This window comes from Natrix helvetica, assembly GCF_964273705.1.
Source record: "Natrix helvetica genome assembly, chromosome: 13".
Lineage (NCBI taxonomy): Eukaryota > Metazoa > Chordata > Lepidosauria > Squamata > Natricidae > Natrix > Natrix helvetica.
The window spans coordinates 12,304,585-12,332,291 of NC_138557.1; the positions used below are offsets into that span (position 1 = coordinate 12,304,585).

Here is a 27,707-nt window from a genome sequence, read left to right on the forward strand (position 1 = left end):
ATTAATTTAATCTTGTTTCTGTTATTTCCTTAGTATTTCTCTTAGTATTTCTCTTCCTCCTCCTCCATCCTGTGGAACCTCATTATATTTGCAAGAGTTTTAAATTAAAGTTTTGGATAGAAGTGAGATGATTATCAGTTAATTTAATTATGGTTCTGCATGTGGTCATTTAACAATATGACTTCTCTGTTTCACTATGGATTTTGCTCCTTTCTTTTCTTCCCTGCTCACTTAGAAGGGGGACATGTAGAAAACATTTCCATTTTCATTAAAGGAAAACCAGATCTGATAACCACCATGGCTAGATCTTCATTATATTTCCTTTCTTTACAGGTGTGGTTTTGATTTTGCAACCATTACCTTGTGTTAGTTCTACACAAAGTAACCGTTGACAATTGTAATGACATGTTTTGGTAACATTTTCCACAATATTTGTTGCTTGGATCACTTGATATAGTTTTAGCTCAACTTTAGATAATTGTTTTCTCGTACATGACTTGACGTGGGGAGAACAAAATTAGACTGTGATTTGTTATGTTAATACTTTAAAAAAAAACTTTCTCAAAGTTGTACTTTTTTTCTTGAATGGGATGGAAAGATAAGCAATTTAAATTTAAGGGAAGAAAAAAAAAAGACAAGCTTGTCTTCAGTTTTTTTTTTTTTTAAAAACAGCAAAGTGGAAAGTGTTTCAACTTAATTACATCTTGATAATTCAGAAACATTTAGCAGAATTGTAAATGCAAGGACAGTCTAAACACATAACTGAGTAAGAGATAAATTTCTGCTTCTTTAGAACGGGAAAATATGTGGTTATCCCCCCCCCCCCCTTTATTCAGCACACCTCCTCCTCCCTTCAAGGTTAAGAAGATGGAGCGGGAAACATAGTGGCAAAGTTAATTTCCCCGCCGTTAAAAGGTGCCTGCAGAAGAGAAGTGACTTTGAATCCTTGCTTATATAAGCATTGAGATAAAGTGAGAGCTAATTAGCTACTTGTGACTTTAATGAATAGTGCCTGATTGTATGACTGCGAATAATGCTGAAGGGGTAAAGAAACAGATAATGTTACAATTTAGGATGACAACAGCGTAAATTAAATGCGCCTCATTAATTTTGCTTAGGCATTTTGATGCACCGGGGTTTGCTGGGGTGGTCATAGAAATTCCTACTTCGACATTGTTTAAGACTTAGTAAGTCTGAATTTTTTATCTGTAGCAAAGTACTTCTCTTTCTGAATAGATGTGGGCCTGTAGGGTGTGCAACTGTCCCAGTCAGTAGAAGAGGAGTTTAAGTGGTGAAGTAGCTTGGACTCATTATATAAAACATAAGGCAAAGTCTGACCTTCCCCCAGTACCTATGAGCCTTCCAGGTGAAAGCTACTGCTTTGGGGAGATTCCTGCATTATAGGCAGAGAACAATAAAGTGGCTATTTTGAACTCTATGTGTGAGTCTGTTTCTTTGTGCCTGTCAAGACCAGCAGCACTGGCAATTCATGGTTTTCCAATATCTCAGGCCCCAAAGAAGAGGGAGTCAAGCTATTCTCAAAAGCACCTGAGGGCAGGACAAGAAGCAACAGATGGAAACTAATCAAGGAGAGAAGCAACTTAGAACTAAGGAGAAATTTCCTGACAGTTAGAACAATTAATGAGTAGAACAAGTTGTAAATGCTCCAACACTGGAAGTGTTTAAGAAGATGTTGGATAACCATTTGTCTGAATTGGTGTAGGTTTTTCTGTCTGAGCAGGGGTTGGACTAGAAGACCACCAAGGTCCCTTCCAACTCTGTTATTCTATTCTATTCTATTCTATTCAGCACAAAATACTAAGTTGTGCATGAACTCATGACTTATTCTCCAGCGGATCTTTTCCTCCTGTTGTCCACATAACAAAAGACACCCTGTCAAGAAGTTTCTTTCTGTGGTGTGGCCACAATGTCCCATTTATCCCACAAGTGAAACAGGCTTAAGATGTCACAAGTCATACCATGATAAAGTAGGATTTCCCACTTTGGTTTCTGACACCGTCTAAGGGCAGCCTCGAGAGATATAAATCTGTCAGTCTTTGTCACCTTGAAGAGGAGCCAGGTGACTGGCAGTGACTTGAAACAAAAGCAAGGACAAGGCAAGAGGTACAACAAATTTAAATGCCATTGTAATTTTCTGCCAGTTCAAGGATGACTGGAGAGGATTTCAACTCTGGGTCTCAATTTAGAGGAGAAATAGCAGCCTTAAGAGCCTAAACATTTGGTGTTTATTATTTTTCCCATCACTGTCTTAACCTTCATCTTCATTCAGATAAATCATGCCCTTATCTATCATGTTCTGAAGAACTAGGAAAATATAGTGGTGATTGTCTCTTTCTTGTTCATTGACCTGAAGAAGGAACATCTGCATTAAAGAGAAATGGTTTTTTTTAAAAAAGAGGAATTTAACATTGGGCAAGCAAGTTATTGAGTTTGGTCATCAGTGTGAACATGTATAATTAACCTAGGTGTTTGAAGCATTTTTTTAAACTAACAAAATAATGAAAAACAAATTGTTTCCTGGAAGTACTTCCTGGGTGAGAGAAAGAGATCTTAGGGTGATCTATGTTTTTGGTTTACCAGCTGGCTGCTAGCCATCCTGATAGACTTTTGTCATCCATTGTCAAGGGTAGATTGATGCCTTCAATATTTCATAACTTAAAATTGTCATCCTTTTGCTCGAACTTTCTTATTACTTCAATTCTTGCATCTTCTACCTGTTTATTTATTCCAATAATTGTGTTTCCTTATCTTTCCTTCTCCACCCAATTAGAAGTAAAGTGCAATCATGAATAGTTTGTGAATAAACCTAGCTTTAGCCTGGAGCTTTTATTTGCTGCTATTTTTCCACTGATGTCTTATTTACAGTTTACAATTTAATTTATTTTTCCCAAGTTAAAAAAGCATGAACAATTCTTATTGTCAAAACAGGTTTTATTTAAAATAATAATTAGTGGCAAAATAGTTTAATTTTCCAGGCTGTCTGTTCTTTGCTTGTTTTTTTTTAATCACTGTTCTGTAAGATAATACATTTTTTATGTGGATGTTTGGGTTATACTATGGTAGATACATATACACATTTGGAAGGGACCTTGTAGATCATCTAGTCTAACCCCCTGCCCAAGGAGGAGACCCTATACCATTTCTGACAAGCATCTGTCCAATCTCTTCTTGAAAGCTTCCAGGGATGAAGCTCCCACAACTTCTGAAGGCAACTCCTGCTCCATTGGTCGATTGCTCTCACTGTCAGAAAATTCCTCCTTATTTTCTTCAGGGGCCTTGGAAAATAGCTTGACCCCCTCCTCTCTGTGGCAGCCCCTCAAATATTGGAAGGCTGCTCTCCTCTCCTGTACTCTTTCTAGAGTCTCAACATCTTTTTTATACTGTGATGAAACTACTTATGTGTCTACTTAAGATCATATATATATATATATATATATATATATATTCCTCCCTTCCTCTTTCTTACATCACAGTGAATCAGGGAGATGGTTGCCCCATCTATTTCCAAATATTATCTTCTTTCACAGGTTTTAAAGAATGCCTTTTGATGCTTTGGAAAATAATTTGACCCCCTCGTCTTTGTAGGAGCCCCTCAAATATTGGAACAATGGTTGCAGGAACTGGGTATGGCTAGTCTAGTGAAGAAAAGGACCAGGAGAGACATGATAGTAGTATTCCAATATTGGAGGCAGTGTCACAGAGAGGTAGGAACATAATGGCTAAGATGCTGAGCTTGTCAATCAGATTGGCAGTTCAGTGGTTTGAACCCTTAGCGCCGCGCAATGAAGTGAGCTCCTGTTACTTGTCTCAGCTTCTGCCAACCTAGCAGTTCAAAAGCATATAAAAATGCAAGTAGAAAAATTGGGACCACTCTGGTGGGAAGGTAACAATACTCTGTGTGCCTTTGGTGTTTAGTCATGCCGGCCACATGACCACGGAGACGTCTTCGGATAGCGCTGGCTCTTCGACTTAGAAACAGAGATGAGCACTGCCCCCTAGAGCCAAAAATGACTAGCACACATGCCCAGGGGAACCTTTACCTTTACTTTCACAGAGAGGAGGGGGTCAACCTGTTTTCCAAAGCACCTGAAGGCCAGACAAGGAATAAGGGATGGAAACTGACCAAGAAGAGAATCAACCTGGAAATGAGGAGGGATTTTCTGACAGGGAGAGCAATCGACCCATGGAACAGAAGTTGCCTTCGGAAGTTGTGGGAGCCTCATCCCTGGAGGCTTTCAAGAAGAAACTAGAAATAGTATAAGTTCTCCTTCTTGGGTGGGAGGTTGGGCTAGATGACCTACAAGATTATTTTCAGCTCTGTTATTCTTTTAATCTCCCCCAATTATTATTATTTTTTCATTATAGGCTTATAGACATACTCCAATCTCAGAAGATTATCATCATTCAAACATAGTACTCTACCCTCAAAAAAGCTTTCACTGTTTCAGTGGAGTGCAACAGATCCTGCCAATATCATTATTTTTCCCTTCCAAAATCCTCCAATGGGATCAATGGGAGATTTTCTTTAAAAAATCAAAACAGATGAGACGTGTTGAAGATCACTTGGGTGAAAAGGTTACGATCCTTCTCTGTCAGCCTCCCTTCATGGGCAGTTTCATCTCAGATAGTTTCATCTTGCACCAAATTGTCATCGTGGCTAAGCGACAGAGTATTTTAAAGATGATTAGTTGAAGAAGCCACAGTATTTACACCCCCAGCATGCTATTTCGTAATTCAGAGTTGAAATACTGTGCCAACATACCCCTTGGTATAGACAACATTATTTTCCTGCAAGGTACATGAAAATTCTTTTTTCTTTCTTTCTGTTTTTCCTGATGTTGATTTTTAACCTCACTTTATTGTTGGCAGTGCAGAAATTGTGTTCTGCCAGTGTTGCCGTTATATCTTTCCATTCTTCTGAAGCTCCTCTGAATGCTTGCATTGCTCCATTGTGGTAAAACAAAACAAAAACAAAAACAAAGGAAGTATGTCCTTCTCATACTTCTATGTAGGGATACATAGAAACATGGGGATTAAGAGAGCTACTAAGCAGCTGTCTATAGGGACTGCATAACAATACATGGATAATAATATCCTGCTTGCCTGTTACCAAAGCATTGCAAGAATGCCAGAATTATCCCATAAGAATTCTCTGACAGTAGTTGTCTTCCGTCAGAACAATTAATCAGTGGAACAACTTGCCTCCAGAAGTTGTAAATGTTCCAACACTGGAAGTTTTTAAGATGTGGGATAACCATTTGTCTAAAGTGGTCAGGGTCACATGTCTGTCTCTCTGTCTGTCTGTCTGTCTGTCTATCATCTATCTATCTATCTATCTATCTATCTATCTATTTATCTATCTATCTATCATCTATCTATCTATCATCTATCTATCTCTATCTAGCTCTATCTCTATCTCTATATCTGTCAGTCTGTGTTTGTGTGTGTGTGTTTGTAGATTTTCATGAGTCTCGGTATGCTGGTGTTGTTGTATTCGGGTCTTTTCTCATGTAAGATTGAGATTGTCTTGGCAACATTTCGGCGAGGTCTCACTCCCCATCTTCAGGCTGGGTTTTGGGCTTAAAGTGTGGTTGGAGCTGCCATCTTTCTATAAATCTTGGTGGGGTGTGTGTGGAGTGCTGGCTTTGTTTCAGTAAGTGGAATGATTGGTTGTGTGGTTGTATCATAATTGGTAGATTGGTGCTGATATGTGCTTGTTGTGTGTCCGTTGGTGTTTCGTGTTGTAACGGCCTGGGTGGTAGGTGGGTCTCGTTTGTTGACTAGGGCTGGTTTCCAGATGTCTGGTAGGCGGGAGGTATCATCACGTTTATTCATGTTGTGGGGTGTTTCTCTATTTCGATGGCTTCCATAATTATTCTCTTGTTGAGGTGTTCTGTTTTGGAGATTAACCTGGTTCCTTCAAAATTAATTTCATGTCCTGTAGCTTTAAGGTGCTGGAAAATGGATGAAGTTTTTTCTTTTTTTCTTACTGCGTTCTTGTGTTCTGTGATGTGTGCATTTATTCTCCTGTTAATTCGTCCTACGTCCTATGTATGTTGCAGGGCAGATTTGCATGGTATTTCGTAGACTCCTTGGTTTTCTAGCTGGATCTTGTCTTTGGGGTTTCTTAAGATGTTGTCTATTTTTTGGTCAGTGCTGAAGGCTGTCTTGATATTGTGCTTGTGGAGAATGTTGCTGATTTTAGCTGTGGTGCCTTTGATGTAAGGGAGGAGGGCGATGCCGTTGTCCTGTTCTGTGTCTCGTTTTTTGGGGGGAATCTCCCTTTGGATTAGGTTGATAATTGTTTTTCTTTGGAATCCATTGGAGATTAATACGTTTGTGTCTCCAACAGATTCCAAAACCCAGCCTACCAACACATACACACACACACACACACACACACACACACACACACACACACACACAAATATTACTGGAAGGAAACTTGTTACTATATAGTAACAAGTTTCCTTCCAGTAATATTTGTTTGTGTGTGTGTGTGTGTGTGTGTGTGTGTGTGTGTGTGTGTATGTGTTGGTAGGCTGGGTTTTGGAATCTGTTGGATATATATATATATATATCTATATATATATCCGGGAAAAGTTTTGCCTCCTCCTTCCCCGAAAATAAATACAATAAAATAACAAATTCCTCAAATGTTTTGACCTGTTATACAGGTGCAGCTGAAAGTTTGACAGGTCATTTCGAATCCCTTTGCTGTGAACAAATAGGAATATTGCAGAAGTTCTGTGAGATAAGAAACAGCTCAGATAGATTATTCCTACTTGGGTCAATACAGTTTGGATTTGTTGCCCTCGGCTGCCCTCTTTTACTGTAGGTTTATCTACCAAGCAGCCCAGTTAATACAGATTCCATAAAGGTCACCCAACCCAGTTTATACAATCTGCTTCAGCTCAGGAACTGTTGCCCCTCTACCCAACGTATACAAAGCTGAAATGTGTCTTTTCAGAATCAAGCTAATTTTCAAGAATGAAATAGAGAAATATTCAATTTCCACATTAGCAATAGCCCTTGGACTGCTTCACAGTGCTTTTTATAGTCCTCTCTAAGCGGTTTACAGAGTCAGCCTCTTGCTCCCAACAATTTGGGTCCTCATTTGACGCACCTCAGAAGGATGGAAGGCTGAGCCAATCTGGAGACAGTCAGGATCGAACTGCTGACAGGCGGCAGAGTTAGCCTGCAATACAGCATTGCAACCACTGGGAAGGAAGGAAGGAAGGAAGGAAGGAAGGAAGGGAGGGAGGGAGGGAGGAAGGAAGGAAGGAATGGCAATAGCAATAGCAATAGCAATAGTACTTAGACTTATATATCGCTTCACAGTGTTTTTATAGCGCTCTCTTAAGCGGTTTAAAGAGTCAGCATATTTCCCCCCCACAATCTGGCTCCTCATTTTACCGACCTCAGAAGGATGGAAGACTGAGTCAACCTTGATGCAGTGAGAATTGAACTGCCAAACTGCAGCTAGCAGTCAGCTGAAGTACTCTGGAGTGCTGCACTTTAACCATGTGCCACCTCAGCTCTTTTTGGGAACATTGAGAATAATTATTGTTTGTTTGTTTTTTCTTATTCCAGCTAAGTTTTTTTTAAAAAAATCTCCATCTCTACCAACTTCAAAAATCACTTTCTACTTCAAATGGAAGCTTTGAACTATCAGGAACACAAGTTTCCTTTTAAAAACTGTTCCAATTTGATGTCCCAATACTCACTATCTCATCTTCCTGATCTAAAGTTAATGATGGTGGTTTTTTAATTGCATCTACCTTAATGCTGGGGAACTGGAGCTCTGTCTTATAGCTTGTTTAGCAACCCATGGTTAAAGCATAATTTACGGTAATATATGAGCCCGGCTCTTATTCCAGACTTCATTCTGGGTTTTTATTGTTGTTATTTGCGAAGTTTTGTCTGACCTATCATGACCCCATGGACAATGTTCCTCCAGGCCTTCCTGTCCTCTACCATCCTCTGGAGTCCAGTCAAGCTCACACCAACAGCTTCAATGACTCCATCCAGCCACCTCATTCTCTGCCGTCCCCTTCTTCTTTTGCCCTCCATTGTTCCCAGCATGAGGCTCTTCTCCAGGGAGTCCTTCCTTCTCATTAGGTGGCCAAAGTCTTTGAGTTTTCTCTTCAGGATCTGGCCTTCTAAAGAACATAAGTCCCAATTTTCAATGGCATTGTAACTTTGAACAGTCACCAAACAAACGGTTGCAAGTTGAGCACTATCCGTACTGTATTCTGATCCATACATAACTGTTCCTCCTCCTCCACCACCTCCTCCGCCTCTTCCTCCATTTGTTTTGCTTTTAATATGTTGTTTTTCTTCCTTGAACTTCACTATGCCATCCTTGACCACAATCAATCTATACACACACAAACACACATACACGTGTGTGTATGTGTGTATGTGTGTGTGTGTGTGTTCCAGCTTAACTCTGGAACACCTTCAGCAATTTCAACCAATCTTGGTACACAGATGACTTACTTTCAGGGAATAAACACTATGATGGTAAGACAGCCCCTAACGCCCATAGGTGTGTGTGTGTTCTGTTGTGATACAGCCTGTTGTGCTGTCAAGTGGCTTCTACCGTACAGCGCTGTGGAGTTTCCATGGTAACGGCTTCACAGTACTCCACAAGGGGGCTCCCTCTGGTAATGGGGGAAATCCAACATTAGAAATTAAATTTGGTCCGGACATTTCCCCCTTATAAATAAATATCTGGGCAACACCGGATTATCGGCCATTATATATAAATATTAGTTAATAGGATGTGAGATGTGAGAACCTGAATATAGGTGGATTGGAATGTCCGTCTCAATGTCTATCTCTATCTGTGTGTGTGTGTGTGTGTGTGTGTGTGTGTGTGTGTGTGTACTAGTCCCTACAGTTGCCAACATTTTGAGAAGTCTTCTCTCTTGATTTCAAGAGGGAGGCAGGGAGGGAGACAGAGACAGACAGAGGCAGAGAGACAGACTGGGCCAGGGCCACATAGATGGCTACGTGCTTGAGCCAGGAGAAGAAATAAGAATTTCCAGGCTTCTAGCCTGATATTTTTAATCACTACAACAAATTGACTCATCTGGCTACCTAGTCTCATATTTTTAATAAGACTTAGGAATAATTTTTAAAGCCATTTGTGTAAGTTCTTTTTCCTCCTTTTGAGTAGTTTGCAACAAGATATTTGAACTTACAGTCCTCCTTTGGTGCTGGCAGGGGGAAAAAAACATCATTTTTTTTTTGGCCTGGCAGCTTTGTCTATTACACAATTGTGTGGTTGTTTGCCTCCATCTGGTGACCATTGCTGATATTACAGCAAACGAAAAGCACAGAAAAAGAGCTGTTGGGTGCTTAGTACCAGAAACGTGTCTTTCAGCCTTTTTGTAAGTCCCCTCATTCATTGGTTTTCTTTGACAGACTTGGATCTATGTTAAAAAAAAAACAGCTCTTACTTTTTCTTACTTTTAAAAATGCATGTGTTTTAACAGGCATTTTTTGCTAGTTCATTTATCCTTTAGGAAACACTTTAAAGACTTCACGTTTAAATGACTTATCCTAGGTCCCACCAATAATGTGTCCCACCATATATTTATAGTTTCAAACCAATAAAATGCACGCACAAAATTTAAAATGCAAAACTGAACTCTATATTATTTACTAAACTGCTAATAAGGTAAAGGTTCCCCTCGCACATATGTACTAATCGTTCCCGACTCTAGCGGGCGGTGCTCATCTCCATTTCAAAGCCAAAATGACAGCCCTGTCTAAAGACGTCTCTGTGGTCATGTGGCCGGCATGACTAAACATCGAAGGTGCATGGAACACTGTTCCTTTCCCACCAAAGGTGGTTCCTCTTTTTCTACTTGCATTTCTACGTGCTTTCGAATGGCGAGGTTGGCAGAAGCTGGGACAAGCAACGGGAGCTCACTCAGTTACACAGCGATTGACAAGCTCAGCACTTTAGCCAATGAGCCACCGCGTTCCATAAACTAATATACTGTGTTTAATATTTACTGACCTCTGCAAGCTGCAAGTATTCCTAAAAATGTGGAAAATATTTTCGTGGTTTCCAGTTTTGCCTTGGAGAGTCACAAGGGTGTAATGTTTTGGTCAGAGAGACAAGTACAATTTCTGCAATTATGTTTCTGAGTGCCTTAGGTAGTGCCATGGATATTTTAATAATTAATGGATTATTAACTCAGCTTCTATACCTGTAGTACCATGTAGATTTATTGTAGCGTCCTTCTGTGCTACCATTTGTAAATCAGTGGAATAGAAAATATAGGTAGCGATAGTTCCCATGTTTCCTCCCTTCACCACCACCACGAAATAAAATAATTGAATTAACCCCATAATCTTGGATCCTACATCACTTTGCATCAGAGAAACAACTCTCAGCATTTCAAGTAGCATCCAAAAGTAAATCAGAGTCCAAGGCAAAATATTGGTCAAAGTTCCAATTTATGAAGAGAGCCATTTTGGCCCATCTGGGAAAACCCAAATCTGAAAGTTTCCTGGTTTTCCCCACTTAGCTGAAAGTTCAAGATCTTTTCCCCACAGGTCCATCCCATGGTCCAATCATCCACTGCCATGCTGGCAGTTCCACCCATCCAGTTCCGGTCAGGTGCAGAGGTGCAAAGACAAAGGATGACCTTGGTTTTCTAGAAAGAATTTTGTTATGACTACGTATCATCTAACTCCATACAATCCCCCCTCCCATTTTTCCACAATAGAAAATGCATAGTAGAATATTAGAAAGTGTAGCAGGCCAAAGATCCAAAAGAAAAGATGGCTGCAGGCCTGTCACTGTTGGAAATGAGGAACTGAAAGTAAGGTGTACAGGGGTTTACGGAAAGTGACAGTTAGTGAAGTTGTGAAGTGTGTATGTGGTTAGAAGAAAAGTATAACGATAGGGTTCGAGATCAGCTCGGGGCCCTTTGATTTATAGAAGTCTATGTAGGATCTGCTATATATCATTAGACCCCCATTGAAATAGCTTCTTAATGCAAGTGTATTACTGCTATTGCATCTTTTATATCTATTCACTTCTTATGTTCCAAATTATTAGAAACAATAAGCCTCTTAAAGTAAGAATTATTGCTTGTTGTCTTTGTTTCCTATGGGAATTTTCTTATGACACTGTCATATGAACATAGAACACAGAGTAACAGTTGGAAGGGACATCGGAGATCATCTAGTCCAACACCCTGCATGAGCATGAGACTCTATACCATTTCAGACAAGTAACTCTCCAGTTTCTTCTTGTAAGCCTCCAGGGATGGAGCACCCACATCTTATGAAGGCCAGCTGTTCCACTGGTTAATTGTCCTCACTATAAGGAAGCTTCTTCTTGGTTCTAGCTTGCTTCTCTCTTCGATTGGTTTCACCCAAAACTCACTAAAAAGAGACCCAGGCTTTATGGCTTGCAAACTGTGGTTTATGGCTTGCTGTGATGCATCATCATATCAACTGTGGCATATTGCACAAATGATACTTAATTAAACAATATTTGAGCATAATATGCAGTGAATGCAAGGAAGCTCTGAGCAATGCGTGAGTTGTCTTGATTTATAAGCTGTCAGGAGAAAAAATGTTATGTTTCTTCACCCAAAAATGTATTCTTGGGAATGTATCAAATGTATCTTCATATTTTTGCAGGGCAATAGAGATGATCAGAACCATTACAATTCAATCAACTTTTTTTTAAAAAAAAAAACACCTCTATGATAAAAAGTTAAATGTACAGTTTTGTAGATTGATTAAAATGTAACGAGGACGTACGTGAGTTTTTATTTTGAAATAGAATATAGCTCTTCCTAAGATTAGGTGTGACCAATGTGCCTATTTTGCTACAACTTTGTCTTTCCAAAAAGAAAAGAAATATAATTACACCTTAAAGCTATGAAAACATCTGGGCATTTATCCCATTGAATAGTATAAAGACATAAAACAAGGTCTTTAAAGTTGCAGTTGAGATCACATTGCTAATATCAAGTGGATAATGATAATGATATTATTATTATTATTGTTGTTATTGTTGTTGTTGTTGTTGTTGTTGCGAAATACCAGGACTTAAAAATCGAAATCCAACGATTATGACACAAACCAGCAGTGGTAATTCCAGTGGTAATCGGCACACTGGGTGCTATTCCAAAAGCACTGGAATTACAGTTAAAACAGTTAAAATTGATTCTGATATCTTGTGGGTAGCCTCCATCCTGCAGATTTTAAGACTCCCACCCATGGGGCCAAATGATGCTGTTGGGGATACTTTCTTTGATTATGCATCCTATATAAACTGATTTTATAGGAAGCCATCTGATTGCATTAGATAGCGCACTGACATTTTGCATGTTACTTTTAGAAGAAATCAAAACGAACGTCGCTAATGATTTTTTTCCCCTGAATTTAATGAAGGCTTTTGATATGGTGCGGTGAAAAGTTTTGAAAGAAGCCTTCGTTAAATATGGATTTCCTGCTTATTAATTAATTGGCTTTATATGTAGCACAGTTTAAAGATGCCAATATCTATTTTTAACCTTGTTCCAAAAAAATTATCTGCCAGAAAAAATACACTATATGAATAACATACTGATTGGGGACAATTTTAATAATATCAAGTATGGCCACAGGAAGAAAAAAAAGTCAGTGTTGAAAGTAATATATAGTTTTTATATTATATTTTTTATATAATGTGGCCCCAGATTTCCAATCTCAATGGGAAAAGCTGGATTCTATTAGCAACCATACAATTCACTCACCACATTTTTGGACTATAAGACACACTTCCCTCTCCCCCCCCCAAAAAAGAGGGTGAAAATCTGGATGAGTCTTATATACTGAATACAGCAAAAAAAATTGCCTCCCAAAACCCCGCCCCCTTCACAGGGTTTGGGAGGTCTGCAAAGTGGTCCTGGGGCTGGGGAGAGCAAAAATGAGCAAGAAACGGATGCCCCTTTTGGCAAAAACGAGCTCATTTTCGCGAAAAAACGGGCCATTTTTTGCTTGTTTTTACCCCCCCCCCCCATTCCAGCCCCCAGGACAGTGGTGTGTTCCAGATCCCATTGGAACCGGTACAATGCAATGGGGTCTGGCGTCCACTACATGAATACGTGAAGCGCACACATGTGTACTTACCGCCTGCGACACTCCGTGCCGCTCCAGCTTCTTGGTGGAGCATTGTGCAGGCGCTGTATGCTCTGTGCGCAGGCGCAGAACCCCCGAAGAGCTCAAATACCAGTAAGGAGTGTGGGCAGGGGGGCGGGCGGGCCCTCCGGAGCACCGTACCGAAGGAGACCTGGTGCTCCCAGCAGGCACCGGTATGCCCGTATAGGAGTGTACCGGTCGTAACCCATCACTGCCCCAGGAGCACTTTGAAGGCCTCTCAAACTCTCTGCAGGCCCTATTTTTTCACAAAAAAATGAGGCATGCGGAGGGTGTGTGTTGGGAGGTCTGCAGAGTGTAAAAACTTTTTTAAAAAAATTATCTCTTCAAAATCTTGGTGCGTCTTATACTCTGCTGTGTCTTATACTCTGAAAAATAACCCCAGTGATAAACTTATCAATTGATCAAAAAAGCCACAATCAATCAATCAGTTAATCAGAATAGAGCTGGAAGGGAACTTGGAGGTCTTCTAATCCAGCCCCCTCCTCCCATTTTAGAGAAGCGGGTGCCAAATGGACTGCTAAATTGGCATCCTCATGGTGACGTGATCAAAATTTAGATGCTTGGCAACTGACTCATCTTTAGGATGGATTGCAATGTCCCGGGGGTGGGGGAAGGCGAGGGAAGGAGGGTGTGATTCACCTTTTGCAACCTTCTGGCAAGGAAAGTCAACAGGGGAAGCCCGATTGACATAACAACCGTGTTACTAACATAACAACTGCAGTGATTTACTTAATGACAGTGGCAAAAAGGTTGTAAAATGGGGCAACACTCACTAAAAAAATGTCCCATTTGACAACAGAAATTTTGGGACCAATTGTGGTCGTAAGTCGAGGACTACTTGTATGTACTTTGCACCAAAGGGGAAATTAAGTAAGGCTTCAATCCCTTGTAGTCTGAATAAGGTAAGTGTTGTGGCCCACCAGTGGCCAGCAGAGCTGGCAGCAGATTCGGAGAGTGAGGAGGTTGGGGAGGAACCTGGGCCAGTCCTGGAGTCTGGGGAAGGCTCTGATGAGGGCTCTGTGTCAGAGGCAGAGATGGGGCCAGAGCCGTCTGACAGTTATCAGCTGCCTTCAGAGTCAGACATCAGTGGGGCAGAAGAACAGCTGGAGCCTGTTCCCAATGTGTGTATGTGCAGAGCTGCCAGGAGAAGGGAACAGCTAAGGAACAAGGGCCGACTTGGGAGTAAAGGCACAGGACAATTTTTGTCAGGACAAGGAGTTATTACATGCTCTGGTGGAGCCTCGGTCCGGACAGTAAGATAGGATCCTTCAGAAACGGCCTGTTGTCTTTTTCGGTTGTCTTCATTCTTTCATCCCATCAGTGGTGGGATTCAAATAATTTAACAACTGGTTCTCTGTCCTAATGACCAGGTGTGTAGGCAGGGCTTGGTGGTCATGTGACCATGTGGGCGTGGCCAACTCAACATAACTCAGGTCGATGGGCGCTTTGCCTTAGTTGTGACAATGTAATAAGGGTTAACCGGAGAGGCAGTTTCTGTGAGCAGGGCAATAAAGATTAGGCTAGAAACAGCACCAGAATTTTTCCTTCCCGCCTTCCTTACAGGATTAGCCCTGTCAAGTGGGGAAAAAAAACCAAAAGGAGATTTCTTCCAACAACCGGTTCTCCGAACCTCTTAGAAAGTTAAGAACTGGTTCTCCCGAATAGGTGCGAACTGGCTGAATCTCACCACTGGACCCCATCCACATGTTCCGCCTTCCCCGTGCCGAGAACCATGCAATCTCCTTATTGCAGGAGGAAAAAAAAAATCTGTCTGCCTGTTTCCCTGCAGGAAGAGATATGACCCCCTCTCTGGAAAAAAGGGAAAGAAACCCCAAAGAATAGCAATGAAGTTTCCGTAAATTAACTGCGACATGAGCATATTGAATTAGGCTGCAAAGATGGCAGGTGTTTCTTGCAAACCAGATGGCTCCCTTTTTGTTAGCACAGTGGCAGCTGAGGGAAATGAAATAATATCCACGTTCATTGATCAGCTCATCACTTCCTGTTACATTACAAGAAAGGACCACTTTCCTTTCCAAAGGGCCTCAGCAATACAGCTGTTGCAACCCGCCTGGTTAAATCCTTTGTTCTCCATTGATGGTAGCTCAGGAAGTTTGCTAAACCCTTGGCATTCAACATGTGCAGGGTTTGTTTGTTTGTTTAAAAAAATCCTGCTTCCCTCCCACTTTGAAAGGATAAATGCATCTTATTCTGTATCAACAACCCTCTCTCTCTTCTTAAAATAATATTCTTTTAAAAAAAGCAATTACAATCGCCAGAGATAAAAGAGTATAGAAAATGTACCAATAGAAGAGAATATTTGTAGTTCGGGATTGAATGGTAGGATCCTTGGTGTCCTCTGAGTGTCATTGTTTTCTTGCAGATGTTTCTGTTCTGACCCAGGTTTCCTTAACAAGCAAGAAGCAAAGTTCTGGTCCCGGCAAAAACCTCTTTTATTTTCACGACTGTGAATTTCTTTAATTAAACAGTCAGCAAGGCTTGGCAAACAGTCTTTCCGAGGAATATTTATCAACACGAACCTTATCTTGCTTTGAGAGCTGCCAGATGACTAGTTTCCAAATGCCAGACAAGGCAACACTTGGCACAGAATCTCTTATAGTCACAAACAGAACTTTCAACTCTTCAAATGACCGAATAAATGAATTGTTTCCTGCAAAAGCCCCCTCCCCGTTCGCTCCTCTTTTGTTTCCTATGGGAGGGGCTGATCACCTTCAAGGTGTGACTTTACCCCTAAGTCGACCCTGCTTTCTTAGTTGTTCTTGTCTTCTGGCAGCTCTGCGCATGCGCACACTGGGAACAGGCTCCAGCTGTTCCTCTGCCTCACTGCTGTTTAGCTCCCTCTCTGCCTCTGATGCAGAGCCCTCATCTCAGCCCCCAGGACTGACCCATGTTCCTCCCCAACCTCCTCAATGTCCAACTCTGCTGCCAGCTCTGCTGGTTACCGGTGGGCCACCACAGTTTCATTACCCAATTAAGTAACATCATCCATGCTAGAAAGGGATAGCATTTCTAGCACTGATGATGTTAGTAGTTGGGTAATTTTTTCCTGCAAGGAAAGAACCAAGCTCAGATAGCTTGAGGGACCTCACAATGTAAAAAACACAGTTTTCCCACTCTTTGGACACTCACACACTGTGTGTGCGTGTGTGTGTGTGTGTGTGTGTTTGCCACCCCTTTATTATAGATTTTTAAATTGTTAGTAGCGGTCTGTTGGAATACAATGCACCAGCTGTAAATCAAGACAAAGATTTTAACTTAGGGACAAATAATTTCCGTTTAAAATAAAAAAAGACAAAAAACAAGAGAATAAAACCAACCCTTTACTTCCAACGTTCAAGGAGGAAAAAGAAAACAAACAAGATCTTAACAAGTCCTTAAAAGGAGCCTCGCAAAGTTGAATCATTGGGCTTCAGTGTTATTTTACACCTCGATCTGGTGAGCTGAACCTTCCAGCGATTCGTTCTCCAGATTGAAAGCAAAACATCTCCATTTCATTCTGTTCTGTTGTTGGAAGAAATGCCCACCTGGGTTCAGTTCAAAATGGGGGAAAAGACACTAGATTCATGGATACTGCTTGGAAGGATGGTTTTAATGGTGGACAGGACCACATGGTTTGAGGTCCTGGGCAAAAAGGCACATGGGAGGGAGAGAGAGAGAAAGAGGGAGGGAGGGTGATTTATACCCTCTGTTGGGCTTTGAATTTGAGCTTGTATTCTGATTGGTTGTCCGACTCCCATGGGGCCATGCAGGGACAACTCTGTAGGCTATCCTGAGTCGTGGGCTTGGTCGACTCTTGCTGGGTGATGATGTAATGAAATGGCTTTGGGTAATTCCTACTATGGCTCTGCCTGAAGGAGGTAGATCTTTGTTATGTAGAATAGACTGGCCCAGGCCTTAATGGCCCATTGACAAAAGAGGGATGGGGTTAAGTTTCTGCCTCCCTTTTAGGAGAAATATTCTGCCCTTTTAGTATTTCCCAAAATACCTCATTTTCCTAGGAGATGGTTGGGTGCTAGCATCCTTCAATGTCTAGGCAACCCTGATTTGAACAATATTTAAGGCTAACCTTAAATCCTAGTTCCAGGCCTATCGAGCAAACATGGTTTGTTAAAAATGGAAGCCAAAGTTTCCTATCTCCTGCTGATGGATACATGAAGATGGACGTGAAAGTCTCATAGAAAGGAAAGATTTGAGACTGTAGAAATCACCCTTTGTACAATAAGGACCTCCAATAGATGCCGTTCACTTTCTGTTTAAAACATCTCCACCGAAAGCAAAACCATGACAATTAGGAAGAAATGTTGAAGAATTATCCTAGTTACATATCAGAAGGGCTAAAACTTAGTTGTTTTTCTTTACACCGTTCAGTTTGCTTTGCTTTTGGGCAGCGGGTCGGCAACCTTAAACACTCAAAGAGCCACAAACACCATAACTGGAAGCCCCCCCCCCATTCAATTCTGGAGCTGACCGGAAGTCCGGTTCCCTCACCATAGAGTCTCCTCCTAGCGTGGCATCCTTTTTCCTCTACCCTAACTGAAAGACCTATTGATTGTGAAGCTGACCGGAAAACCTGTTCCTTGCTATAGAGTCTCCTCCTACTCCTGGCGCACCTTGCTTCCCCCCACCCTACCCAACCGGAAGCTCCTCTCAAAATTGTGGTGCCAACTGGCAACAGGGAGCCACAGTCGAGGGATGAATGAGCCACATGGGGCTCCAGAGCCGCAGGTTGCTGACCCCTGCTTTTGGGGTAACCTTAGTTTTTTTCTGATCTTTTTTTGGGTGGGGCTCTTAATTCTTCTTAGATACTTAATTCACTGAAATATTCATTGTACTTGAAGTTTGAATCTGAGTATTGACATTGTGAATTATTTAATTCATTTAAAATAAATACATTCTCTGTTTTCAGGTTGGGGTTATGATTATTTTTTAAAATCTTTTTATATTTTACTTGTACATCGTTCAGAGTCCCTCTATGGGGCTCTCTGGCTTTTAAACTGAAATAGTGACTAATTAAATACATTGTTTATAGATTTTTCCCTTTTATTTTATATCAATTGTTTGTTTTCCTTCCTTTTTCTTTCTTTCAATACTTCAGGATACTAAAGTGGATTGCAGCTCTTGTGTAGAAACATTGGACAGAAAAGTAAGTCCCTCATTCTAATGGCATTTTCTTGGTATATATTATTTGAAAAGGTTGTATTTTTTTTAATGAACATTGCTGCTGTTTTCTTTAAAAAGAAAAGAACGATTCTGGAGAAATAAGTAAGCACTATTACTTAGCTGTGGTAGTGCAGTGGTTAGGAGGCAGTACTGCAGGGCCAATGCACTGCTCACTCCAGGAGTTCGATTCTGAATAGCTCAAGGTTGACTCAGCCTTCTGTCCTTCCAAGGTCAGTCAAATGAGGACCCAGATTGTTGGGGACAATATGCTGACTCTGTAAATCGCTTAGAGAGGGCTGTAAAAGCACTGTGAAGTGGTATATAAGTCTAAATGCTATTGTGAGTGCTATTGCTATTACGTCTTGAACTTTGATTCTTTAGTTGAATATATAATTATTGTTGATTATTTCTATGACACACTATCAATATTATAGTAGCAGATAACCTCATAATTGATGGTGATGATAGACAGACAGATATATGGATGGATAGATACATAGGTGGTTGAGTGGATGGGTGGACGGGTGGATAGACAGATGGACAGATAGACAACCAGATCTATTTTCTAAATAAATAAAAAAAAGTTCCTTTAGGTTTCTCTCTATACTACAGCTTTGTGACATATGGATTTCCTGCTCCGTTCCCTTCCTAGAACTCTTTCTAGATAACTTCATTGAGCCTATATTTATCTACCATATGCATAGTTTCACTTTTAAGTCTCTTGCAGAAGACGTGGGTGTTTTTTTTAACCCACATTGTCTCTCTGAAGATTTTTTTTTTAAATGTTGGCTCTCTTAAACTTTGACTGCTCAACTATCTGAACATGTTTTTTGTAAACATGGTTGGTATGGAAATTTAGGGTATTGCTAACCAAGGTTAGCTTCAAAAGCAATGTTCAAGTTTGTCTTGTTAGCACAGAACCTTAATAAAGGAGTAAGGACTTGAGTTGGTTATAGCTTTGATGACATTACTGTATATGGAGATTCTCAGTCCTCCAGGTCACGGTTGTCCCAAAGGTGCTTTTTCAAGAGGCAACTGGACTTTCTGGTTTTCCTTTAAAGACATTTCGCTTCTCATCTAAGAAGCATCCTCAAAGAAAAAACAGAAAGTCCAGTTGCCTCTTGAAAAAGCACCTTTGGGATACTGTATATCTGTTTGGAGAAATTTAATTTGGATAGCCATGGTGCACCTCTCAGTAACTATTAGGAACAGAAGAAGAATGCTAATAGGATCTTGAAGAAGTACCAGAATGCCTGTGATGTAACATCAACCAAAGGCAACATGGGAAACTGAAATTGCCCAAGTGCCCTTCTTTTACTCTAGAAGAACAACAATTGCCCAAGGATTCAAATAAAAATCTCACTTCTTTAGTGCTACTATAATGCACACATTTAAAATGTTCACTAGAAGTATGTATCATTTTTTTGAAACCAAATTGTGCATATGGGAATGGTCGCTGTTGATGTATCTAATAGAGGTAGAAAATTTCTGCAACTATCTGTTGGAGTTCTGTACCTGTCCTGTTTGGTGTACCAGACAGCTTGGTACAGAGGGAAAATGAATGGGAAAACAGGTCCCAGAGAAGTTTGTTTTCATGGGGCTCTCGTATCTGGTTTGAACCTAGGAAGGGGGAGAGTTCGCCCCAAAGAAATAATTCCACAATGATAGGACGGAATGGGTGGCATTAATGTACATGTAACTAGTTGGGGACATTCATGAGCTGAAAAGGATGTTCACCCCCAAAATTGACATTCCTTGCTTTCTTGCAGAGCCAAGAAGAATCATCTCCTCCCCTCACTTCTCATTTCCCCTTCCTTCCTTCCTTCCTTCCTTCCTCCTTCCCTTCCCTTCCATTTCCTTCCCTTCTCACTTCCCCTCCCTCCACCCCTCCCTCCGATCCTCCCTCCCTTCCTCCCTTCCTTCTCTTCCCTTCTCACTTCCCTTTCCTCCCTTCCTCTCTCCCTCCCATCCTCCCTTCCTTCATTCCTTAGTTCCTTCCTTCCTCCTTCCCTTCCCTTCTCACGTCTCCCTTCCCCTTCTTCCCTTCCTCTCTCTCCCCTCCCTCACTTCTCCCTTCCCCTTCCTTCCTCCCTTCCTCCCTTTTTTCTCCTTCCTTTCCCCCTCCCTTCATCTCTCCCTCCCTCTTCTCCCCTTCTCTTCCCTTCTCACTTCCTTTTTCTTCCCATTCCCTTTTACCCTTCCCTTCTCTTTTTATGCACCTTTTTATAGTGAGACTATTTCCAATTCTCATTTCTTTTGTCTCTGATCAGCAGTTTTCCTGCCTTTTATAGCTACAATAAAATTTGCCAGATATGACAGCAGAACATATTCTTTCTTCTACCTTTTTTTTTGTTAAATGCAATTTTCATTTCTCAGAGGTGATCAAGCGAGAGGTGTGGGCAGGGGGAGGAATTCTCTCATTGCAGCCAATTCCTTTCTCGTGATGAAACTTTTTCTAAAACAAGCCGTCTATCTTTTTTACTCTCCTTTCCTCGAACAGCAATTGTAGTTCCACAGCTGCTCAGAAGCCATTATTTTTTAAACTCCCCTTCTCTTTCTGCCATTTTTCCTCCCAGCCTTTTTAATCCAAAGCATGGCATCTGTACAAAATCATTAACAAAGATGTTTACTGCACTACATAATTCAGCCCCCTCCATTTTGGTGAAATTTTAAGCAGGAGACAAAATTTCTTTCATGCCTTCAGTTTTCAGACAAACACTCAGCAAGGTACAAAATTGGCCATTGTGCAATTTGTAAAATTGGCCATTGATGGCCTGAAACCCAGCCTGAAATATATCTCTGTCCGATGGATAGAGAGTGATGTCTTTAGACAAAAAAGGAGCCTTGCAGTTAAACTGATATGAGAAGGAAAGTGCCATCAAGATTCTTAACATCAGTGAATTAGAGAAGCAGCCTTACGTTATGGGCCAAGCTAAATCCTAACTCATTTCTGGAAGGTTTCAAAGTCTTAGAAATTGTTTCTGAAATGGCTTTTGATACTTTCTTCCACATCCTTGATTGAAACTTTGATTAGAGGGTGCGATATTTTACGAAAACCAAGTTGCTCCAGGAGTCACCCAGAAAAACAGGAAGGAAGGAAGGAAGGAAGGAAGGAAGGAAGGAAGGAAGGAAGGAAGGAAAGAAAGAAGAGAGAGAGAGAAAAGAAGGAGACACAGAGAAAGAAAGTGGCAGAGAAAAAAGATAGACAGAGCAAAAGAAAGAAAGAAAGGAAAGGAAAGGAAAAGACAGAGGGAAAGAGACAGAGATAAATAAATAAATAAATAAATAAATAAATAAATAAATAAATGGAAGGAAGGAAGGAAGGAAAAAGAAAAGAAAGAAGGAAGGAAGGGAGAAGGAAGGAAGGAAAAAAGAAAGGAAGGAATGAAGAAGGAAAGAAATGTTTTGGTCTTAAAACCAAAGGATGAAATCCAGGAAGAATGAAGCACATGTAAGTTCTCCCTGATTTGGAATGCAAAGTGTCAACCGTCCCATTGGAATATGCAAAAAAAAGAAACTGCTGGGACATCATTTTACCAAGAGTGTAACTTTACAGACAGACCTACGTAGGCATAGAAGAAGCAAAGCCAATTCTGGAGGTTCCCATAGAGAGCAGCATAGGTAAATTCCTCTTTTCCCCTTTAGGCCATCTCCTGCCCATTGTCCACAATCCAATGCATTCTTTTTAGAGAACTCTAAAAAGTTCTCATAACATGACCTTGACGTGTAGGAACTTTCTCAGGCTCAAGCCGGCTCCCTTGGCTCCCTCAGCCCCTCCCAACCTCCCCAAAAATCCCAACCCCTCTCTTCAGTTTCCGTTGTCAAGCTGTGAGAAGAATTGCAGGTGGCGATAGAATCCGAATCAGACTTGACAGACAGATCAAAAAGTTGTCATTGTCTGTCTATCCATCCTACTGAGATATATTATTGAAATTAGAATCACTTAGATCACCTTTCGGATCTCAGGGACCACTAAATTCATAATTTTAAATCCCGCGGACCACTAATATGATCTGCCTAATGACCGGCTGGGTGGGCGTGGCTAGGTGGTCATGTGACTGGGTGGGCATGGCCAACTATGTCACTCATGTCGAGGGGTACCTTGATGGCCTCTACTCACCCTTCCCCTCCCAGCCACTCCTCACCTGCACACCCGAGCTCCTTAGGACCCCAACAGGAAGCAGCTGTTGGAGCTAAGCAGCCACCACAAGAAAGATTTGGGAAAAAATATGGCTCACTTCAAATTGGATCAGACTGAGAAGGAAGCTCAGCAGAAGCACCTCACTGAGGACTACGAGCATAGGCTTTCCAAGCAGAAGGAAGACCTGTGGGAATGCAAGGCCTGGGACCCGCGCCTGGAGGCTCAACGGGCTGACATGGTCAGCCAGTTCCAGGCCATGATGCAGTCCCATTGGAAGGAGGCCCTCCAGCTCTTTGCCACCAGCAGCTCTTCCCTCCAGCCTTCACCTAACACCCTGCACCAGGAGGCCGAAGCAGACCCTAAGTTGGAATTTCTATCCCCCTCCAACTCACACAAAAAGACCCCAAAGAGGAGAGACTCTCTGCAGCAACACACATGTTCATTGTATGTATCCATGCCAGGGGCCATAGTTTTAGGACCCCTGATTTAGTGCAATATAAAAAATTCAAACACTTCTTCTGTGGGCCACCAAAATTTTCTCACTGATCACCAGTGGTCCATGGACTACCAGTTGGTGACCGCTGACTTAGAAAGTCTAAACTGGGACAAATGCTGTTAAATGTATTTTGCCTCTTCCAATAATTAGAAACGTTGAAGTAATTTTGGTTCATCACACAGGTCAGGCAGATATGTAGACTGGATTTGGCATTTTTATTCACTGTTATTCATTCATTTTTATTCATTGGAAAACATCTAGTCCAACTCCCTGCTTGAGCAGGAAAGCAAGATACCATTTCTGACAGATGGGAGAAATGTCTCTTCTTGAAAGCTTCCAGTGATGAAGTACCCACAACTTCTGAAAGCAATTGTTTTCACCGATAGGGACTTTCTCCTTCGTTTCAGATTAGATCTCTCCTTGATTAATTTCCATCCATTGTTTCTTGTCTTGCCTTCTGGTGCTTTGAAAAATAGTTTGACTCCCTCTTCTTTGTGGCAGCCCCTCAAATATTGGAACACTGCTATCACATCTCCCCTAGTCCTTCTTTTCACTAGACTAGACATACAACATTCCTTCAACTATTCTTCATATGTTTTAGCTTCCAGCCTCCTGATCATTTTTGTTGCTCTTTTCTGCATTCTTTCATAAGTTTCATGATGATACATTTCATAAGTTTCATAATTTAACTTTCATAGGTTCCATTATGTAATTATGCAGAGAGGTTAAATCCAGAAGTCTGTTAATTAATTGCTTGGATAAAGTGATATATGCATCCCAAATGGCCTTAGGGCCATGTGTTAAAGGTTAATGGACAGGAAAGGGTCAAGTCTACATTATTGCTAAAATGGTTTTGCAATGTCTGATGGATGTCAAAATAACATGAACAATAACTCCTTTTGCGGAGATAAGAGATAAACTTTGGTGACCTGTTACGCTTATTAAAGTGGATTATAAGATTTCTATCAATTTGGACAAGTTTTATTTCTGGAACAAATAAGTGCCACAATTTGCTTCACAGAAATTATTTCTTCTGGTGCACATAGTTTCTAGATCATTTTAGTATATTGGGGGGGGGGGAGATTAGGCTATTATTTCCTCAATTATTTCTATTTTTACTATTTTATAACTTGTAATATCTGCTGTAATTGTCACTGTGTTTAGTGTCTTACTATGCACACTGTCATATATTTATTTCACGTTGCATTATACTAGTACGATTTCTACAGTACACAATGTTATCGTTATATATAATAATGTTAGTCTCATAATATCCAGACAATGCTATAATAGTCCCTCTTCCTGTGGTCCAATTAGTCACAAAGAGTTTGGTAGGCACTGATACAAACTTCTATATCGAAGGAGTAGCAGAATGAAAACTCTTCCGTGAAGCAAGTTCAGCAGGAACAAGAAACTTCAAAGGTTGTATCTCAAATCTTGGCCAAACATCGGATGTGTTTCCCCCCCCCCATTTCCTAAAAAAGAGAAGCGAGCAGCTATTGAAATCCATATTTGCACACCTGATCTATATATACCTTAGCATGCTATCCACTGTGGCTGAAGTTTGCTTTGCTCTCCCCTGTCTAGTTGTTTGATTAGCCGTTGTCTTCTTTGTTGAGCCAACATGGCTGTCAGGTGCCCTGACATTCTTGGCAGCGTCCCCCGGAGACCACGATGAGGTGGGCCGCTAATGAGCAGCTGAGTGGCATAAGCTTTGTAGTGTAAGGTCCTATATAGCATCACCTTCCCTTCTCCAGCTCGGGGAAAAGAAAAAAAAGATTTGGTTGAGCATATCCTTTTGAGGTGTGTTTTGACAGAGGGAATCATTACTTTTTGCATGCACAAGGCACCGTGGGCCCTGATGAGATCAAAAGCTGTACAGGGATGCAATAATGTGACAGGTCAGCCGAGTTCAGTATCCCCCCCTCCCTTTTGTGTGTGTTGTAAAACGTTTCATCAGTTGGCACGATCTTCTTGGGGGATACAATATGCATAGTTGCACGTGGAGCTTCTTGGCCTGCAGTTAGGGATTTCTGTGGCAACAGCTGTCAAAGGGTCTCCTGGCTCTTTCCAGAAATTAATTTAAAAAATCCCCCGAGGAAGACAGATGATGAATTTTGAAGATACAGATGGGCAAAGAAGAAGAAAAAAATAAGGAGACTGACCAAGGTCATACCACATGCCCACATCCAAACACCAAGGGTTTTTTTCTTTTTCTTTCAAAACTTCATTGCTCTTGATTTTAGATATTCTTTTCCTTTTGAGTATTGAGTTTAATTATTCTATATAAAGTTTCGGATGGGTCGTGTGGTATGGGATCTATTTATGCGGGGAATCGGATGGCAAAAAAACTTCACTTTACAGCTAATTGATGATGAGAGAAGAGCTCTAAGAGAAGACTTGAGAGAGCATTGGAGAATCGGTCATTTTGCTAAGCAGAGGGGCTAATTGTTCAGTGGGAAGTCAAGAGTGATTAATTAATTAATATTCTCCAAAGCACCTGAGGGCAGGACAAGAAGTAATGGGTGGAAGATCATTAAAGAGAGAACCAACCTGGAATCAAGGAGAAATTTCCTGACAGTGACAACAATTAAGCATTGAAACAGCATAACTCTGAAAGTTGTGCAAGCTCCATCAAGGAAGGTTTTCAGGAAGAGATTAGACATTATTTTATTTAGAATGGAATGGGATAGAATAGAGTAGAGTAGAGTAGAGTAGAATAGAATAGAATAGAATAGAATGACACATGCAGGTGGAGACAGAATAACAGAGTTGGAAGGGACCTTGGAGGTCTTCTAGTCCAACCCCTGCTTAGGCAAGAAACCCTACACCATTTTTGAAAAATGGTTATCCAATCTCTTCTTAAAAACTTACAGTGTTGGAGCATTTACAACTTATGGAGGCAAGTTGTTCCACTGATTAATTGTTCTAACTGTCTGACTAGTAGGTTTCCTGTTAGTTGAAACAACCCTACATACCAGTGTTGGAAGGGACCTTGGAGGTCTTCTACTCCAACCCTCTGCTCAAGCAGGAAACCCTATACCATTTCAGATAAATGTTTGTCCAATCTCTTCTTAAAAACCCTCAACTGATGGAAGCAAGTTGTCCTACTGATCAATTGTTTTAATTGTCAGGAAATTTGTCCTTAGTTCTAAGTTGCTTGTCTCCTTGATTACTTCTTGTCCTGCCTTCAGGTGCTTTGAAAAATAGCTTGACTCCCTCTTCTTTGTGACAGCTCTGGAGATATTGGAAGACTGCTATCTAGTCCTTCTTTTCACTAGACATACCCAGTTCCAGCAAACATTTTTATATGTTTTAGCCTCCAGTCCCCTAATCATCTTTGTTGCTCTTCTTTGCACTCTTTCTAGAGTCTGAACATCTTTTTTACATTGTGGCAACCAAAACTGGATGCAGTATTCCAAGTGTGGCCTTACCAAGGCATTATAAAGTAGTATTAAGACTTCACATGATCTTGATTCTATCCCTCTGTTGATGCAGCCTACAACTGTGTTAGCTTTTTTGGCAGCCAACAATTTGGAATAGTATAAGGTCTCCTGCCTTGGGAAGGGATTTGACTAGAAGACCTCCAAGGTCCCTTACAGTCATAGGATTCAAGGATGATTTTTAGAGGAATTTGTATTATTAAAGCTACTTTGATGTACTATATAAAAGAGTAGGAGAAGCATTTGGAGGTCTTGATAATTATTTAAGATGTGGTGATGGGAATTATTTCACTAGAAAAGAAGAACTTAAAAATTGCAAGTTGGTCTCTCTTTTTTTTTGTGTGTGTGTGTGTGTGCTCAAGATGAGTAAAGGCGGAAGATTAATTTGTAAATTTACCCAATCCTATCTCTTCCTCTGGATTCATGTCTCGGAGGAGAAAAAGCAGGGAAATTGATGGAAGTATATAGTTCAATCCAAAGATTTGAGCCTACAGGCTTTGCAGGTGCTCTCCCTGGGATTCTTGCCAATCACTCAGTCACATTTTTGTGTGTGGTAGATTTATGAAGATAGTTGTAAAACAGGTGCTTTTCAATCCCAAGGATGATACACAGTTGTGAAAACAGCTGACTGGAAAAAAAAATAGGAAAGCAAATTTGAGAAATAAATGAACCAGAAAGGAAAAAAAAAACCTGAACAAGCCAGGTGAAAAGTGACATGTTTACACCTGTCCTGAAATGGGGAAAATATGAAACTAAGGTAATATTTGTGCTTTCTCTAGCGAGTGAAATGACACAACAAAGTATGTGAGGAAACTTGTTAAATCTGGACATGCTGTTTGATTTTATACTTGGAAATAAAATAGCATCTTGACTGGGGTTGGGGGGGAAATATGTGGATAGGCTTGTTCCATTTTTCAACTGCTTTTGTTTCTATACAGTTTTCAAGGTCTGCCCTTCTTAGAGTTCCTTCCAGTAGTCTAGTTAAGAAATTATGAAAGGATGAAATGCAATGAGCCCACTCACCTTTTCCATAAATGTCTTATACTTCTGGGACCAAACTATTTTATATAGTAAGTATATCATCATCCTATAATGCAGCATTGTAATCTTATTTAATTTTCTTTTTTTCTGAACTACTTCACATCCATTGCAATCCTGGATTCCGATAAAAAGAGTTATTTGTTTTTCTTCAGCAAACATTTTGCAAAAACAGCATCTAAGGAGTATCCATTTCCTTTCTTCC

The 27,707-nt window shown here is 40.7% G+C and overlaps 1 protein-coding gene across 3 annotated transcripts in view; it reads left to right on the top strand.

Annotated features, from left to right (window-relative positions):
- The window catches only part of RBFOX1 (RNA binding fox-1 homolog 1), a 2,041,748-nt gene that overhangs the window by 1,074,007 nt on the left and 940,034 nt on the right, over positions 1-27,707 (top strand). For all 3 annotated transcript variants that reach the window (XM_081966089.1, XM_081966090.1, XM_081966091.1), the window contains one exon: positions 18,320-18,367. In XM_081966089.1, the coding sequence (XP_081822215.1) occupies positions 18,320-18,367 (48 nt within the window). The remainder of the gene's footprint in view (positions 1-18,319; positions 18,368-27,707) is intronic.